This window comes from Rhineura floridana, chromosome 9, assembly GCF_030035675.1.
Source record: "Rhineura floridana isolate rRhiFlo1 chromosome 9, rRhiFlo1.hap2, whole genome shotgun sequence".
Taxonomy (NCBI): Eukaryota; Metazoa; Chordata; class Lepidosauria; order Squamata; family Rhineuridae; genus Rhineura; species Rhineura floridana.
In genome coordinates, this window is record NC_084488.1 from 39,957,632 (window position 1) to 39,976,496 (window position 18,865).

Here is an 18,865-nt window from a genome sequence, read left to right on the forward strand (position 1 = left end):
ATGACTGCATGGGAATAAATCCCACTGAACTCAATGAGCATGAAAATAATAAAACCTGCCTCCCCTCTGCCTTCCCTCCTTCTCCCCTCCCCTTTGCCTTTCCTCCTTCCCCCCCTCCCCCTGCCACCACTCACCATATGCTCAGAGGTACGTTACCAAATTCTTCCAAGCTAAACAGGAACTGGATTGGACTATGAAAGACCAACCCAAATTGTGTTTGCATTTTTACAAACGTGTAGGGCAGTACAATATCTCAGAGAGGAGGTCAGGTCTCCTGCTCCCCTGGTACATTCACTATAGCTTCCCAATTTCCCTGCTTTTTAAAGTTTGATAGAAACATCTGTTGGCTATGGAAAATGGAAATGGACTGCCTTCAAGTCGATTCTGACTTATGGTAACCCTGTGAACAGGGTTTTCATGGTAAGTGGTATTCAGAGCGGGTTTACCATTGCCTTCTTCTGAGGCTGAGAGGCAGTGACTGGCCCAAGGTCACCCAGTGGGCTTTGTGGCTGTGTGGGGATTCGAACCCTGGTCTCCCAGGTCGTAGTCCAATACCTTAATCACTACCCCACTATTGGTATGTTCTTAAACTGCAAGGGTTTTTTTGCCTATTAGTGAATTTAATCTCGGTTTATTATATACCCAATGTGTACTTCCTGTTCTCTATAAAACAATCTGAGAGTGACAGGCACCATGGAGGTTGATCAAAGAACATGCAGATCAGGCACCAGGTCCCTGCTACATGTACTACTGGAGCTGCTGGCTGCACGTGGGAACTATAGGTAATTTCAGCAGGGAAACTCACAGAACAACTCCTTTCCTGGAAAGGCAGTTTAATAACGGGAGGACTAGTCTGATGCTACTAGCAGATATGAGAGTCTGGCCCACTGATTTCCCCAGATTCAGCAGCTCATTGCTGTGGGATGCCCACCTTGTTTTCTCTCTCCACTCCAGACTATGGGCCGTCAGTTAGCTTGCCCTCACTCTGCCTGCCTTTAGACTGTCCACCTGCAAAATGGTTTGCCCTCAGCTCAGGCCTGAGTGTCTGGCAGGGTGAGCCTCCTTTCTACAGCCAAATATGCAAAAGTCAAATGAACTGTGCGTTTAGAAAATTGGCAGGTTTTTCACAATGGTGGAATATTTAATTCTCTACAGGAACTTGCTTATCTTTCGAAAAGAGTTGCAAGATATTGCTACTCAAACTGGCTTCTGGGGGCTAGGATGAAGCTGTTACTGTGTGGTGTGAAGGGGATAACTCCCTCCTTTTAAATTGTGTAGATTTGGGGGGGGGTTTATTTTACAGTATTTTAGTTTTTATTTCACAACATGCATAATATCCTATGCTGAGGCTTCCAGGTAGGACAAAAATCTAAACAAATTAAAGATCAAAGCAGCCCTGTGTATGAATGCAATAGAAGTCAATCAGTAGTTGACACACAAACTGTGATAATAACTTCTGGGATAAAGGGCATTAATAAATGTAACAGTGTAGGCAGAATTTCTCCAGAGTCATAACAATGGGAAACATAATTAATTGGCTTCAACTTCCAACTCCCATTCCACTTCCACTTTCTTTTTTAAAAACAAACTTCTCTGGAGAAATTGCCATTGTCCTGCAGACCTCGTTCGGAATGATGGCTTTTCTGATTTTTCATGCTCATTTTCTAGCTCCAGACTAGATTGGTAATTTGCATTTTATAGATTTTTTCCTGGCTTTCTATCTCAATAGATCTTCATGAATTGGTGTTCTTAGTGGTATTAGTAGATTTCCTTTGTTTTAATTCATTCTGCGTTTTCAGTAACTAAATGCTAATGCATCTTATTCCTGGTCATCATTAAAGATGTTAACTAGAAGAAAATCTTTACAAAATTCCTGATCATTAATTAATTAGAAGAAAATCTAAAGGGTAGCCATGGATAAATGTTGGATCTGAGCAATGCTAAGAAAAACAAGTAGATAGCTGGTTCACATCAGGCTTAAAATGAAGTAGATTTCCAAAGGTTTTTAAGTTTAACAATTGCCAGTAGTTAAAGGCCAGCAGTTATTCTAACTGTTTGTAATCATGTGAATTGAAAAACTGCCAAGTTTAATTTTTGTGGTCATGTTTACTTTGGCTATTTATGTTGATAGAAGATATTTTGCTTTTAATAGTGACAAGACTTGTAGGACTATATTAGGTATAAAACAGGAGACAACACTGTATGTACAAGTTGGGTAAACAGCTGAAGCAAATTTGGTTAGCGTTTGGGGTTTTTATGTCGAAGAAAATTGCAAGTGCTGTCAAAATTGCTATTGGATAGATATGAAATTTGGTCAGTGCTGCAAGTGTGTTAGGGCACATCACCCATATTTAGGACAGACTGCCCTGACGTTGTGTGATTCTAATAATAATGCATGGAGCGGCTCTTAGTTTTGGATAGCATAAGAAGTTTGGTTCCATCTTGAGGGTGACACACGCACACACTGTACACAGCATAGACAGTATTGTGTTACTGCTTCTGAATTCTTGAGAGGATTTTTTCAGTGGGCACTTAAGGTGACCTCAGGCAGGTTGGGTGCCACTGCCACTAACATTTTGCTAAACCACTGGATTCTTGAAAGTTAGAAGTTAAGAGCCACACTAGTTCAAAGCAATATTTCTGAAACGTATTTGTCTCTTAATTCAGAGCTAGTGAGATGCTGGCATGCTTGAGTTACATTTAAAACAACTTATTATATAATCTGATTTCTTTTGGTGTCAAAGACCTACAGTGGAAAGGGGCTGTTTTTCTAAAGCAGGGATGATGCTGGACTAGAATTGCCATGCTCTTGGCCACTGGCTGGGACTGATGGAAGTTAGAGTCCTACAACATTTGAAGGGCCACAAGTTCCCCATCCCATTCTTGAAAGGGAAGTTGACAATTCTTACAAGGCCAGAGATCTAATTTGTGTCTGAACGTTTCCACCACTAAAATTTTCTGAATGAGGTGTGGACTCCCCTAAGGAAGTTACTGTGGGCAAGTGCTGGGGCAGGAGAAGGGAATTGTTCCACTTTGACAAAGTAGATGATGTATGTGCCAAGTGACAAACCAGAGTCAATCTGACTTCCAGTCCATAGATTGGCTATGTACCCCCTGTCTCTGTTGGCTGACAGTCTTGTGAGTAGAGTCAAGCCTTGATTTTCATGAGCCTTCTCTTAGGAATCTGTTGGCACATGTTGGCTGTGCATGGTTTGTTTCTTCCTTGCAGAAGGCACCAGCCGTCTGTGTGCTTCAGTGAGCAGAGAACTGGTGCCTCAACTCCCAGGCTCCTCGCCCAAACCCACTGGCATTTTGCAGGTGCCACATTAGCAGAACTAAACCGTGCTAGACTGGTGCTGCTTCCTAGATTGGCTTTCAAATCTGACATGATGCTACAGGTTGCAAGTAATTCCAGCTTGTACTGAGTTCATATTAATACAATTACTAAGGGGAAAGGGCCGTAATTCAACGGCAGAGCTTCTGCTTTGCATGCAGAATGTCCCAGGTTCAATCCACAGCATCTTCCGGTTGGGCTGAGAGAGAACCTTGTCTGAAATCCTGGAGAGCCACTGCCACTCATTATAGGCATTACTGAGCTAAGTGGACCAATAGTCTGACTCAGTATAAGGCAGCTTCCTATGTTCCACAGGACTCTGTGGCTTGGACGTTAACCACATTCTTTGTGTTATTGAGGGAAGGATCTAATATCTGAGATGCAGCTACTTGGTTCTTTGCTATTTTAATGAAATAATAACAATTAAAGAAAAATGTATATGTATTCTAGAAACAAGGAAGCCTTTGTCCATTTTTTAAGAAAGTTTGTGCTTGACCACCTTTTATTTATTTATTTATTTATTATTTGATGTATATCCCGCCCTTTCTCCCAGCAGGAGCCCAGGGCGGCACTAATGGATAGTTAGTGACATTGATATGTGATGTACCAGACCCTTTTGACATGATGCAGCCTCTAAAAATTGCCTTTATCCTATAAGAACAGTATGAATTCCAGTGGACAAAAAAAGAAGCGATGTCCAAGGATTGTTGTTGTTATGTGCCTTCAAGTCGATTATGACTTATGGCGACCCTATGAATCAGTGACCTCCAAGAGCATCTGTCATGAACCACTCTGTTCAGATCTTGTAAGTTTGCAGTTTCCTTGCCTAATTTATTATGGGTAATGAAAGCATGCACAGGAGCATAAAGAAGCCAGATAATATAAAGCAAATTTCAGGCTGCATGAACGTGAAGTAGTTTGTTTATTCAAAAGTTGTATTCTTCCTGTTTAATTTTGAAGCCATAAAAATTGCATGTACCATCCGAATTGCTAAATAAACTTTAATTTGTTGGAGACACTCAGAATACAAAAGGTACCTTTTTTATTGCCTCGCTGTAAGAGGCTGTTTTTGCAACCATAAAAATCGCCCATAAAATGTGCATATTATGCTGTCAGTTTGTGTCACTTCATTGACATTTTTGGTTTGACACTCACACATGGTTTAGTTTCCTTGCCACTTTGGATTTCAGTACAAAAGGTCAAGGATCAAATTGTTACGTTTCAGCACACAGCTAGTCAAATCTCTTGATATTCTGTTACACTACCCTTTTAGAGTGAAAATAAAGCAACGGCACTTTTCAGTACAACAGTCTGCCTTACCTGGAATTCATTCCATCAGACCAGCAAATTAATACTGATCCTGGAGTTAAAGAGTAAGGGTGCAAGAGGCTGGAATTGCAGACTTGTTTCTTCATTCAATGTGGTGCAAGATTATGTATATTTATGTAGAAGAATCAATATAGGTCTCAAATGCAAGGCACATCCTATATTTGGGGATGTCCCATCTCATTCAGTGTCCCTATAGAGCCCAAATGTTTTTGAAATGCTTGTAAACTGCTTAGAGTTGTTGTTTTTTAAAATATGAAGCTCTGTGTAAATTATCCAAGTTAATACAGTAGGTAAAATGGTGCCAATTCAAAGTGGCTAACATAAAAAAGAAAATTAAAAAGTAGTAATACAAAATTTTCAGCTTAAAACAACTCAACAATATTCCTCATAAAAGATGTGAAATATTCAGAGAATATCTAATAAACATCATGCCTGGAAGGCCAGTTGAAAGATATGGGTCTTCAAGGCCTTCCAAAAACCCTGCAACATAGTATCATTGTTGAATGGAAGGGAATTCTATAGCCCTGGAGCCCACTATAGAGAAAGATTGTGGCCATTCATCTTAATTGCCCAGGAAGTAAGCACATCAAGAGAACATTCAAAGTAAATATTAAAATGTAAGCAGGATGGTATGGGTGCAGGTGATCCAGTAAGCAAAGAACCAACCCTTTCCCTTAACTCTCATTTTTCTTACTACTTGTCTCCCTCTCTCATTTTCAGCTCCTGCATTTTAAACTCAAAGACTGCAGTTTCCATACCAGACTTTCTTGCTTCATCATATATCTTGATCTTGTAGATTTCTTTATGTCTGTTATGTCTCTGTGTTGATCCTACTTCATCACCCTTCCTGCCTGATCTTTTATTCAGGGGTATTGTTGTCCTGCTTGGACCCCATCCTGCAAATCTGGTGCTCATTAAATTTTCACCAACAACCAGTGTTGAAAGGGTGGAAGGCAAGCAGGCCAACAGCATATGTAGTTAGAGCCAATGACTAGGTCTAGGTTTGTCTTCATCCTCCTCCCTGCTTAATTGCCAAGGGTAAAACTGAAACTAAGGAGGAGGCAGCTGATGGCCAGGGCTACCCTCTGGACTGGCTGTATAAGAAGGCAGGCAGGTGGGGGCTGGCTCAGGGCAGAGCCTTGTTTGCCCCAATGGACCACCTACCAGTGCCAACAACTGGAGTACAAACTGGATCATAGCAAGAGAGTAATACTCAATAGCCATGTTTTGAAAATGCCTTAACAAAATTCAAATACTCAAGAGTGACTTTATCTTTCAGATGATAAATCTGCATTCATTGAACATGTGGCTGTGTAGCTGTTTTCTGCTATTTTCGAAAACAGATTTTTTTAAAAAAAAACAGCTTCTTAAATGTCTATATTAAGAACAATGATTTTATCACTTTTCCCTTTCATTTACTGATATTTCCTCCTTTGAAATTATAGATACTTCCTTTTAAATACTGCTATTAATATCAACATTATTTGCAATGGGGAAAAAATCAGTAAAAGCAGCAGCTAGTGGACAAAGAATAAACTAAAATGGATACCGGTCAACATATACTTTCAAACCGGCACCAGCCAACAGATCCTATCCTTAATGTACATAGGTTGTGCTCAGAGTTTTGCTGAACACTCAGAAGCCAGGGCTAGTGCATATTGGCCCTCCAAATAATAAAAAAGCTATTTAATTCAGATTAATCATCAGAAAAGGACACGTATTTAGTTATCCTGCAAAAGACTAGTGTTTAGTTGCTTACTCTAAGATTTATTTCACTTCTAACTTTTTATTTTGTGAAGGATTGGATCCACCCTCTTGATTTGGGTATGTGTGTTCATTTTGAAGTTCATGTGCAGATCTTATATTCTGAAATGGGTCCAAACACTTCCAAGAGATTTGTAGGCCCCTGCAGATTCCTGAATTTGTCATCAGGCACGTCCTGCCTTCTAGTTTGCATTACCACTCGCTGCCACCCCTTTGCAGGACATCATGAGGTTGACGGGAGAAGCAGGGATGGCCTGAACTGTGCCATGAGGTCCCAGTGTTTCCCAGTTCAGCTAATTGCATATCCTCCAAGTCATACATGATCAACAACACTGTACACAACAATCCTGGTCTGGAGTGTTTACATCTTGTTTTGGGCCAACGGGACAGATTGGGGATTCTGTTGGTGTACCGCCCACCCAGCTGCCCAACGGACTCCCTAACTGAGCTGACGGAGGTGGTCTCGGATGTGTTGTTGAGATCCCCCAGACTGTTGGTGCTGGGGGATGTCAACATCCATGCCAAGACTGCCTTATCTGGGGCGGCTCAGGACTTCATGGTTTCCATGACAACCATGGGGCTGTCACAATATGTTATTGGCCCAACGCAAGTAGCAGGACATACTCTTGATTTGGTTTTCGCAACTGGACAGGGGGATGGTGATCTGAATGTTGGGAGTTTTACATCAGTCCCTTTGTCATGGACAGATCACCGCTTGTTGAAGTTTAGACTTACAGCAGCTTTTCCCCTCTGCAAGGGTGGGGGATCTATTAAGATGGTCCGCCCCCAGAGACTGATGACTTCTGATGACTTTCAAAGAGCTCTGGGGAGTTTTCCGGCTGATAGGGCTGGCGCTCCTGTCGAAACCCTGGTTGAACTGTGGAATACAGAAATGACCTGGGGAGTTGACATGATCACTCCTGAGCGCCCTCTCCTGTGTAGAGCTCATAAAGCTCCATGGTATACTCTGGAGCTGAGAGCAATGAAACAGTCTAGGAGACGGCTTGAGTGCAGATGGAGGCGAACTCCTGATGGATGCAATTATGCACTGGCAAGTGCCTATACTAAGTTGTACTTAGGGGTGGTGAGGGCAGCAAAAAAGCAATATTTTGCTGCCACTATTACATCATCCATCTCCCGCCAGGCGGAGCTTTTCAAAATTGTCCGAGGTCTATTGCATTCTGGCCCTAGGGACACGGTAGAGCCATCTGAGGCCCGCTGCAATGAATTTGCTAGGCACTTCCAGGATAAAATCTCTTGCATCCGCCAGGATTTAGACTCCAATGTTATAGCAGTTGAATCGAATGAGGTGTCCAGAGCTCGGCCTTGTCTTGTTTTTTTGGATGAGTTTCAGTTGGTACAGCTTGAGGACGTTGACAAGGTGCTTGGACTGGTGTGTGCAACCACTTCTAGGTTAGATCCTTGCCCCTCTTGGCTGATAAAAGCTAGCAGGATTGGGACAGCCGGCTGGGCCAGGGAAGTGATTAATGCCTCATTGCGAGAGGGAGTGGTCCCTAACTGTCTGAAAGAGGTGGTAGTAAGACCACTTCTGAAGAAATCGTCTCTGGACCCAGAAAATCTTAATAACTATAGGCCGGTAGCAAATGTTCCATTCCTGGGCAAGGTCCTGGAACAAGTGGTTGCTGACCAGCTCCAGACACTCTTGGATGAGACCGATTATCTGGATCCATTTCAGTCGGGTTTCAGGCCTGGTTTTGGCACGGAGACAGCCTTGGTCGCCCTGTATGATGACCTTTGTCGGGAGAAAGACAGGGGGAGTGTGACTCTGCTGATTCTCCTTGATCTCTCAGCGGCTTTTGATACCATCGACCATGGTATCCTTCTGGGGAGACTCGCTGATTTGGGAGTTGGCGGCACTGCTTGGCAGTGGTTCAGCTCCTACTTGGCGGGCCGTCTCCAGAGGGTAGTGCTGGGGGAGCATTGCTCGACATCCTGGGTCCTCCAGTATGGAGTTCCGCAGGGGTCCTGTCCCCCATGCTTTTTAATATCTACATATTCGATTGGGTGCGGTCATCAGAAGTTTTGGAGTGCGTTGCCATCAGTATGCTGATGACACGCAGCTCTACTTCTCCTTTTCATCTTTTTCAGGTGAGGCTGTCAGTGTGCTGAACCAATGCCTGGCTGCGACAATGGACTGGATGAGAGCTAACAAACTGAGGCTCAATCCAGACAAGACTGAGATGCTGTTAGTGGGTGGTTCTCCTGACCGGATGGCGGATGTTCGACCTGTTCTGGATGGGGTTGCACTCCCCCTGAAGGAGCAGGTTCGTAGCTTGGGAGTTCTTTTAGAACCATCCCTGTCCCTCGAGGCACAGGTAGCCTCGGTGGCATGGAGTGCTTTTTACCAACTTCGGATGGTGGCCCAGCTACGTCCCTATCTGGACAGAGGGAACCTCGCTTCAGTTGTTCATGCTCTGGTAACCTCTAAATTAGATTACTGCAATGCGCTCTATGTGGGGCTGCATTTGAAGACGGTTCGGAAACTGCAGCTCATGCAAAATGCAGCGGCCAGATTGATAACAGGGACCCGGCGGTCCGAACACCGATTCTGGCCCGCTTGCATTGGCTGCCTATATGTTTCCGGACCCGGTTCAAAGTGCTGGTGTTAACCTGTAAAGCCTTATACAGCTCGGGACCACAATACTTGATGGAACGCCTCTCCCGATATGAACCAACCCGTACACTACGCTCAACATTGAAGACCCTCCTCCGGGTCCCTACTCATAGGGAAGCTCGGAGGGTATCAACAAGAAAAAGGGCCTTCTCAGTGGTGGCCCCCGAATTGTGGAACGGTCTTCCTGATGAGGAACGCCTGGCGCCAACATTATTATCTTTTCGGCGCCAGGTTAAGACTCTCCTCCCAGGCATTTTAGTATGTGTTAAAATTGTTTTTAACTTTTTAAGAATTTAAAAATTTTAAAGATTTTTTAAATTGTCTAAATATGTGGTTCATTGTATTTGATGTATGACTGTTGTGAACCGCCCAGAGAGCTTCGGCTATGGGGCGGTATATAAATTTAATAAAATAAATAAATAAATAAATAAATCCAAACTCCCAATCTGCTGTGCTGAAGTGGCTTTGGATGAGGCAGAGGTATCTCTCTATCCAGCCCTGCCCAGATCTTGTGGCACCTGCTAGCAGGACAGCCCTATCTCTGCCAGCAAAGAGCTCCCAACATGCCTACCCAAATGCAGGGTGGGAGGGTGGAAGTTACTGCCAGCGGAAACCCCCCAAACAGGGTGTTCTAGGAGCAGGGCTGGGCTAGCAGAGGATCCATTATATCCTGGGCCAGCCCTTCTGCCATCATATGATGGCAGCTGGCCTGATGCAGGCCTCTTTGCTGCACCAGCCTGGGAGCTGGTGTAGCAAAGGGGCGTTCTGCCCCACACACACTTTTTACCTTCCACCCTGGCTGGTGCAAATGGTGGGGCTTAATGGAACACCCTAGCCACATCCACAGTGGTTTATCTTTGGCCAGTATCATCATTACAGTAGAGCATGACACTCCTTCCACTATACATTTTTGCATTATAATGCCACTTGGCAAAAATGTATATAACTTCACCTGGGCTAAGTACAGTTTATGTAAACAAATCAAAGTTCTGAGTAAAAATCATGTTGACCTCCTCCTGTACAAAGAGTTCTGTACTTAGTGTGTCTTTGCTAAAGCTTGGTGTGTAACTTTGCGTTTTATAGACTCTTTTCATGGTGCTACCATTTGTTCAGTTTCCCACCAAGAGAACATTTTAAAATGCTGTCTCCTGTAGCAGCAAGGAAACACTCCAGGAATCTGATGTTTTCAGGAATAATTTGTGACTGTTAAGGAAACCAGCGTTACAATGAAAGACAGCTTATTGAAACAGAACAAAACAGACTGGACTCTCATTTTAATCTTTGAATCATTGGTGGAGAATTTTGACAGGCTAATTTGAGGCTCCTTTTTCTCTAAATAGAATGTCAAGGGAGTTTATTAGCCATTCCTTAAATTCTTACAATTGTCCTTTTCTTATTACTCGCCTTGGTCTGACCTAAAAGTTTTCTATTGAAGGGAGCTATTTTTCTCCCAATATGATTAAGGAGATTGGACTTGTTCTTAAGTTGGGGACAGTATTTTTCTTGGCTTTTTTCTGGTTTTTTTTTATTAGACAATCTGATTTTATTTTTAAAGCCATCATTTCTTGCATGAGTGTCACTGCAGAAGACCAGGGGCCCTGCCAGACTGGCATTTTATTGCAGGTATATTCTGCAGCGTGTTCTTGATATAATAATAGTTTATAGTGGTAGATTAATTCTGCTTTAGTTTGGTTTTGCAATGCTTAATAGAATATTATTATTATTATTATTGTATTATTAATACAATAGAATATTAGTGGTAGATTTATTCTGCTTTAGTTTGTTCTGCAGTGCTTCCCCAATGCTACCACATTATTGCTGGCTGGAGCTACTATACCATAACAAACTGAGCAAAAATAAACCAGAACGTTTGTGGCACAAGAAGTTACAGGATTTAAGCAGAAAAGTGAAAGTACATTATATGCACCGGTTGGAAATGAATTAGTGTGACTGTCTCAAAACATTTGCAGTATTGGAAGTGGGATCACGTGTGACCGGTCCGATTGCTTCATGAGTACAAATCATCATGAATGCATAATCAAAAGGATGTCTAGAGCAGTGGTTCCCAACCTTTATGAGCACGGGACCCCCTTTATAAGCTGAAAAAAAATTGTGACCTCCTCCCTCCAGGGAGGGAGGCTGGCTGCCAGGAAGGAAGGGAGAAAGCAGCCTTTCTTTGCAGGCTTGCTTTTTTTTGCTTCACAAAAAGCCCTCTCCTCTCATTCTAAGCAAGGGCGTTGCCAGTAGCGGCAGTGCAAGGAGATGGGAATCAGTGATAGTAATCCCCTCTTCTTCCTGGTAGCTCCACCCTCAGCCTCCTTTGGCATCTGCCATGTATTTTATAGGCAGATGCCTGCCCTTAGTGCTCCTGAAAGACGCTCTGGCACTTCAGCAAAAGGCCTCCCCTCTCGTTTAAAAAAAATTAATAAATAATTCATTTCTTTACTGTTCATGGCCCCCTCTGAATTACTTTGCGGGCCCCCTGGGGGTCCCGGCCCCCAGGTTGGGAACCACTGGTCTAGAGTGTTGTTTAGAGAGTGGCTGAGTAAAAGGGGAACCTGGATTGGAGGGAAGGGACAGCACCATGTCTCTCTCCACAGCAGAGGATTGAGGAAGGAGGTGGTGATGGGAAAGGAGCACTATGGATTGTGCAGCTCTCTCCGCTGCCCTCCAGCTCTCACTGCACTGCTTTCTCATTAGCGCTGCTGCTGGAGTCCTGGACCTTCATTACACCTGGGATCTCCAGAAGGCTGGAGAGTGGCTTAGAGAGTCTTCATCTCAGTAGAAGTCATGGAGTTGCCATCATCTTGCAAACTGAACACCAGAAGTGGTCTGTTAATGGTGCAGCCCTATATGTCAGAAGGAAGTAGAGCTCAGCACAAATCTCCTGTAACTCAGAGCAAGATTCAAGTCTGCTGCTGCTCTTCTCTTCTCTTTGTAGATTTGCCATCTCCCTCTCCCCTCATCTGTTGTCACTTGCAGTTTTCTGTTCTGTAGGTGCAAAAACGCTGGTGCAGAAGGGGGCAGTCAACAGGGTCATGGCAGAATGATCCATACCTTCCTTTTATCCTACATTAGGAAGAGATTCAAAGGGCTGTGCCGAGTGTCCATTTTACAGAGTGACAACCCAAGGAGTTTGCCACCAGAATCCCTTTTAAATTTAGTTAACATTGTGTAGATTTACAGGTTTCTAGAACAGACTGCTTATTTCTTCTTATTCATTTAAAAAAATATTTAATAGAAATTATATATACCCCTTTGTCATCAAAACCTCTAAGCAATTTACACAAAACATAAATTAAAATGATTGATAAAATCAGATTTTCTAAGAAAAATGTGAATTATAATTTTTTCAAAATGTAAATAAAATCAGTGGTTTTTAAAATATACAGAATTGTATTACATGTTAAAATACATTTTAAATTTACATGTTTGGGTAGGCTTGCTTGAACAAAAAAAAATGTTTAGCAGGTGCCAAAAATGGTACAGCGAAGGCACCTGCCTAATATCAATGAGCAGGAAGTTCCAGATAGAGATGTGAGGGTCTAGGAAAAAAACGGGGGGTGGGAGAATTGAGGAAAAAAACATTTTTACCCAGTTTTTTTCTGGGGGTTTTTTAAGGGAAAGGAAAAAAATTTCCCCTAATTTTCTCAGACCTTACATCTCTAGTCCAAAGTGTGAGTACTGTCACACTGAAGGATTAGTTCCTTCCAAGTGCAGGACATTATGTGGCACTTGTAAAGGTGCCAATTCTACAGATTAAAACAGTCCAGTGGGCATATATAAGAGTTTTTCCCAAAGTGCCTGGATGCCAGTAGGCTGAGATAACCCATTGGCAATGTGCTGCTTTCAAATACGATGCATCTACCTGCATTTCTGATGTGGTATTGCCTACTTCAACACTAAAGACAATAAACACACTCATTATTATCAATAGTTTTATCAGCCTTAAAATAGCATCACGTCCTTTTTTGTTGCTATTTCATGTCTTGTTTCCTGTTTGTTTGTGTATTTGTGTTCTGAATGCCATGGAGCATCGAGCCCCCAAACAGAATACCACAGACGCTGAAACTCTTCCAGCTTCCTGGATTAATGTATTTATAATTTGCTTTCAGTGCATGTTAAGCATCTGGCAGGCTCGTTTAGGGCCTGATTCAGCATTCCTTGGACTCAGTGATTTCTACTGCATTGAATCAATTCCTTCAGCAGCAGGAATTTTTACAATGCCAATAGAAAGGACTGCTCCAGACTAACCACATTCAGAATGCAACATGAGCACTTGAAACAGAAAGTACACCTTGTAAAACCCCACTTATGGTGCCCTTTACAAAAGTACAGAACAGCTTCTGTTTTTTCTCATTTTTCCCTCAACACAATCACCTGGTAGGGGACTGCATGAGTGGGAGAGGTCCTGCTTGTTGTCCCAGCCACAGCAGAAGCCAGGAGGGTGGTAACACAAGAAGGAGCCTTCCTGGTGGGACACCCCAGATGTGGAACTCCGTCCTGGGGAGCATCACATCTGCCCCCACAGTTGATATGTTTAACCATAAGCTGGAGATGTTTCTCTTGGTCTCCCCATTTGGATCATGAAAATCTATACTGTTTGGAATGTGCGCCTATGCGGGTTATCACTGCCATTATTTATTTTATCGAAACTGTATAGGCTTTATTTCATACATATGAAGTTGGATGGTTTTAATTTATGTTATGTGGCCCTGTGCTCCATATTGGAGGAAGGGCTGGATATAAAAACAATGATAATAAATTAATTACATTTCTTTAAGCTAAGGATAATTTTGCAAGTGTGAATTTAGACATATACAATGCCATTCTGTGCACTCTTAGAAATATCCCACTGTGTTCAGTGGGACTTGCTCCCTAGTAAGTATGTTTAGGATTGCAGTCCACAGGGAATATCCGCTGCAGTCTCAAGCAAATGTTTGTAAACAATGCATAATATTTGTTATTTTAAACTGTTGTAGTCCTCCCTGAGACCTAAGGGTGAAGGGCAGGTAATAAATTATTATTATCATGATCACATGAAAATACAGTTCTGATCCAACAGAGCTGCAGATGCAATTAGTTTGTATGGAAGCACAAATGATGCTTATGTCCACATAATTAAAACTTACTCCCAAATACAGCAAATATTAATGTGATGTATATATACCAGCATCTCCTCTTTCTCTACCACCACCATAACACTTTCTGCCCCATACCATTGCCTTGTGATAAATAGATTGTTTTTGTTTTCTATAGGAAAACTGAAGACTTCAATAGCAAATCCTCCAGAGTCAAAATGAATACAGGTATGCAATTTGTATAGTGGGACAGGGAATATGATTTGTTTTGCTTGTTTTGTTAAGTAAATTGTTCATATGCAAGTAAAACTGTCTTAAATTGCTTCAAATAATATATCTTTAAAATATATGTAGGTGAGGTATCTGTGTATATCTAGATGTGTTGCTATGTATAAATATACACATTTATACATGCGTATGTGTGTTCCATTTCAATTTATTAAGTAAAATATATTGAGGCGCAATGCACATATACATAGTCTAACACAATGGCATAAATCAAGACACTTGTGTTTATGGTATGCTGTTTTATTCTAAAATGATTCTGTCGTGGCTTACAGGCTTACACTCCTATACACATCTACTCAGAAGTAAATCTCATTGAATTCAGTGGGATTTACTTTTAGGTGAGTGTGTATAGGACTATAGTCCTACTTTGCTTAACATTCCTATGTTTATTGCAGTATTTTAATGCTCATATTAAAATGAACATGTTTAAAAAATATGTGTAAAAAGCATCATGGGTCTATAAATATGGTAGCCAGCAATAACCAGAGATCCCCTTTTGAGGACCATATTTATTTATGTTAAAAGTGTTATATTCTGCTTTTCTTTCACTAAGGAGCTCAAAGCAGCTAACAACAGAGTGGTACAAATAATCAAGACAATATCAAAGAGCATGATAAAATAATAGAATCATCATAGAGAACAGATTATCAGTCAAACAACCCCCAAAAGACACTTTTTATAGAGCCAGGTCTTCACCAGGTGCTGGAAGGTACATATTGATGAGGCCATGCAGTTGCCTCTCGGACAGGGATAACCAATATGGTGCCCTCCAGATGTTGCTTCGCCAGCATGATGGGAGTTATAGTTCAGCCATTTCTGGAGGGCCATCAGAGGAAGGGTTCTGTGAAAGCAAACCAAATTCTCACCAGCACTCTCCTTTCAAGCTAATGAAAGTATTTTACATCTCAAAATATGGTTGCACGTACCTCAATCTCTGAGCAGTTCGAGACTTCCAGGAGTTTCTGTGCTTACTCAGGATTTGGTTTCCTTGGAACGAAGTTCACTGGAGACTGTGGTGTCTTTAGAATATGTGATTCTATTTACACATATATATAATCTGAGTGTAAGATGGAGGGGCTCACAGTATTAACAGTCCAACAGATCTTGCCTCCCCATCAAGTTTCCATGGAGGCACTCCAAAGCCATGACTTGGGATTCTGCACCTAGAGCAAGCCTCTCTGTGTGTCTTTCCAGCTTCACCTGACTCACACTGACACGTTGTCCACTTTCTGGCCCCACCAGGTGAGAAGGGAGGGATGCCCTCATTACTGTGGCTACAGATCTTCTCTTAGCCAATTCCTTGCACATGTTAATGGAGCCACGTGTTTGGCAAACAAACAAACTTGGCCGGCATTGTTAGCTTAACAAAGGAAACTAGTATGACCAGTAGAGCAGGTTTCTTCCACTGCAGATCCCAACTTCCAGATACAGGAGACCTAAATACGTCATCGATGCCAGCTCCCCCCAATCCTATAACAATATATTGTGCCTGCCTAATGCAGGTTAAAAAAAGTTGGGGGGGGGGAAGTCCCATACAAAGTGTGGTGCAAATGCAGAAAGCTTGCTTTTAACAAAGTTTTATTTATCTTTTCACCCATGCACCCTCTCCAGAATTAATTCAAAGAGAAGCATCTTAGTGCTTTGGTTTCAGTAAAACAGAACTCATGTGTTGCCTGCCTCTCCCACTCAGTAGAACCAAAAGCCTATAGAGATTTTAGGAGTTTATAGAAATGTCTAGGATGCTACTTCTGCTACAGTATTTTGCGAGAGATGCCACATCTATCTACTATCTAAAAAGAATATTCTTACTAGAGGTAAACAGAAATAGTGGGTTGGATCCATTTGGTGTTGCTCTACAGATGGAAAGCATCCATCTGTAGAATGGAAAGGGAGGTAATGTTTCAGCATTTTTTCCTCTCGCTTACAATCTGCTGCCCCCCAAAGTACTCCAGAGATTTTGGGAGGTGCAAGGGGATTGCAGGGGGAAGGAAGAATCACAGAAAATTGCCTACCTACCTCCCCATTTCATTGATTGATACCTTGTATTACTGGTGCAACTCTAATTGGATGCCTCTAACTTCAGTGTGACTAACAGTACAATCCTAGCCTTGTCTACCTAGAGATGTCCTATTGAATTCATTGGGGCTTAGTCCCAGGTAAGTGGTGTTAGTATTGCAACCAAAATTAGCTTAAATCCAAGCAATTAAGCTAAAAGTGGGTCATAGATGAAGCTGTGCATAAATCCTGGTGCATTCTAAGAAGATGAAATTTCAAAGAATTTATATAGTGGTAGGCAGTAATGTAGTGGCAAATTCAGAAATGCAGGGTCCGCACATGATAGTCCCAGCCATGCCCCCCCTTTTTGCTGCTGGGTTGAGAATGAGATCCTTGTTAATGCCTTCTCCCACAACAGATGCCTGTAGGAGCCAATAAGCATGAAAGAAGAGAGTGTTAGCTACTGAAAAGAGTCTTCTCAATTGCTAACTCTCCTTTTTTCACTTTGATTGGCTCCAATCAGCAGGAAAGGACAAGGAAGCATGCTAGCATACTCTTTTCAGTGGCTAACATACTCCCCTTTCATGCTGCTTGGCTCATAGAATGCTGGAGACATAGGGATCCTGCTGCCAAAAAAGTAAGGGGTCTAAGACTCCCTGAGACCCTGGACAACTATACCCCTGGTGGTAGGACTTCAGGCAAAATGCAGATTCACTGCCTTTTCCACAGAAGGATAATGAATGGGTCAAAGTTAATTTGCTAAAATGGATCCTTAGTGTCCTCCCATAAATATTTTAGGCAGGAATGTACAAGAATAATATGCATGATAAATGCATCTAATTTAAAATGATTAAAGAAGCCAACTGTTTATAATAAATGGAAGACATAAATACAAGCCACAGTAAATGCATGCTCAGTCCTTAGAGGCTGCAAAAACCTACGAGGCTTAACTTTGTTAATGTTAAATCATCATGATGTGAACTTCTTGCAATTTATCTGATACATTTCTGTAGGATAGCAGTGGGCAAAGCAAGGCCACATACCGTTTTGAAGAGCATTTGCTAAACTTATGATAGCATACACTCTAAGGGCTTCCCTTTGCCACCATCACTGGTCCAAATTCCATTTACTTTTAATACGAACCCCATTATTTCATGCACTGACCATCTAGATTAAACAATTTGCCTAGATTCTGTCCTCTTAAAAGTTATCTATCTGCTCTTGGTGCTGTAGAACCTTCAGTTTGCTACAGCAGAGAACTTGTGATCACTGAAGCTGGGCTTTCCTTCAGCTTCACTAGACATGCATTTTTATACAGTTTCTTTGTCCTTTAATAGAATTAGGATTGAGTAGACTGACTCTTGAACTTCATATAATGATGCAATGAGAAATTGTGTCATGTAGTGTGTGGGAAGGATGGCAGCCAAATGTTTAAGGTACTAACATTACATTTCTAATAGTTGCAGATTTGATTTTAAATGTGGTCTCACAAGAGATAGTCCTTGCCCTGATGTATACAAACAACATTCATTCCCTGAACTGGCAATTTTAAGAGTGGTTTGACATATGATGCTGACTTCATTCCTTCACGAAGAATGGACTATATAAAGTGGTGTACACTAAAGACACCCAATTGAGCAGCTAGAAATAGCTCAAATGGGACTTTTAGTGGGTCTAGTGCACCCCAAGGATTATTAAGTTTTCTTGCTCTGCTATCCCTTCAGCTATATTCTGCTTTCCAGCCCAACCATGGAGGCAAATTTACCCAGGGCTGTCTGCTTCAGCAATGTAAATTCCTTGGAGAGAGAGCCACTGCCTGCACTCTTGTCAAAGGCACCCGCAGACAGCTTTGCAGTTCATGATATCCCCTGTATTTCAGGGAACAAAACGGAGAGCTTTCTGTTCTCCGCTATCTGACCAGCGCATAAGCATAGTTGTGAGAGGGAAGATATAAAGAGCTATTCAACATTAAAAATGAAGTATTGGGCTCCCTCCAAAGGTTGGGGGTTTGGATTCTCACCACCACCTCTAAATGAACTGTAAATGTTTTCATTTATCTTTGTAGCTTATCTGGAAGATGCTTAGAAGCAGGGGAGTCTTTAGCAACACTTTTTAAATTATTTTTTGACTAGATAACTCCTGTCATGGATAGGGGGAAAACAACCATTTTGGAAAACTATCAAAGTATTCCATGAATGGCCACACAACAGCTCCTGAGCCTGCTTTATGATTCAGGCCTCGAGGGCCTTGCAGTGCATTCCTTACAGTGCCATTTGTTCAAAAGGTAATGTTGTGTCCATTTTAATCTTCCATTTTAGTCTTTTTGTGGTGAGTTAGGTGCACACAAGTGGTCTTTTCAATACTGGAAAACACATGATAAATTTCTCTTGGGTCGTCTATTCATTGGAATGGCAGTATTAATTAACAACAGCTTCCCCA

General features: G+C 42.0%; 1 protein-coding gene across 9 annotated transcripts in view; it reads left to right on the top strand.

The window, feature by feature from the left end:
* The first annotated feature begins 14,321 nt into the window (after window positions 1–14,321).
* Window positions 14,322–18,865, top strand: part of SORBS2 (sorbin and SH3 domain containing 2) — a 128,058-nt gene continuing 123,514 nt past the window's right edge. For all 9 annotated transcript variants that reach the window (XM_061585106.1, XM_061585107.1, XM_061585112.1 and 6 more), the window contains exon 1: window positions 14,322–14,371. In XM_061585106.1, coding sequence (XP_061441090.1) covers window positions 14,362–14,371 — 10 coding nt within the window. In that variant the 5' untranslated portion in view covers window positions 14,322–14,361. The remainder of the gene's footprint in view (window positions 14,372–18,865) is intronic.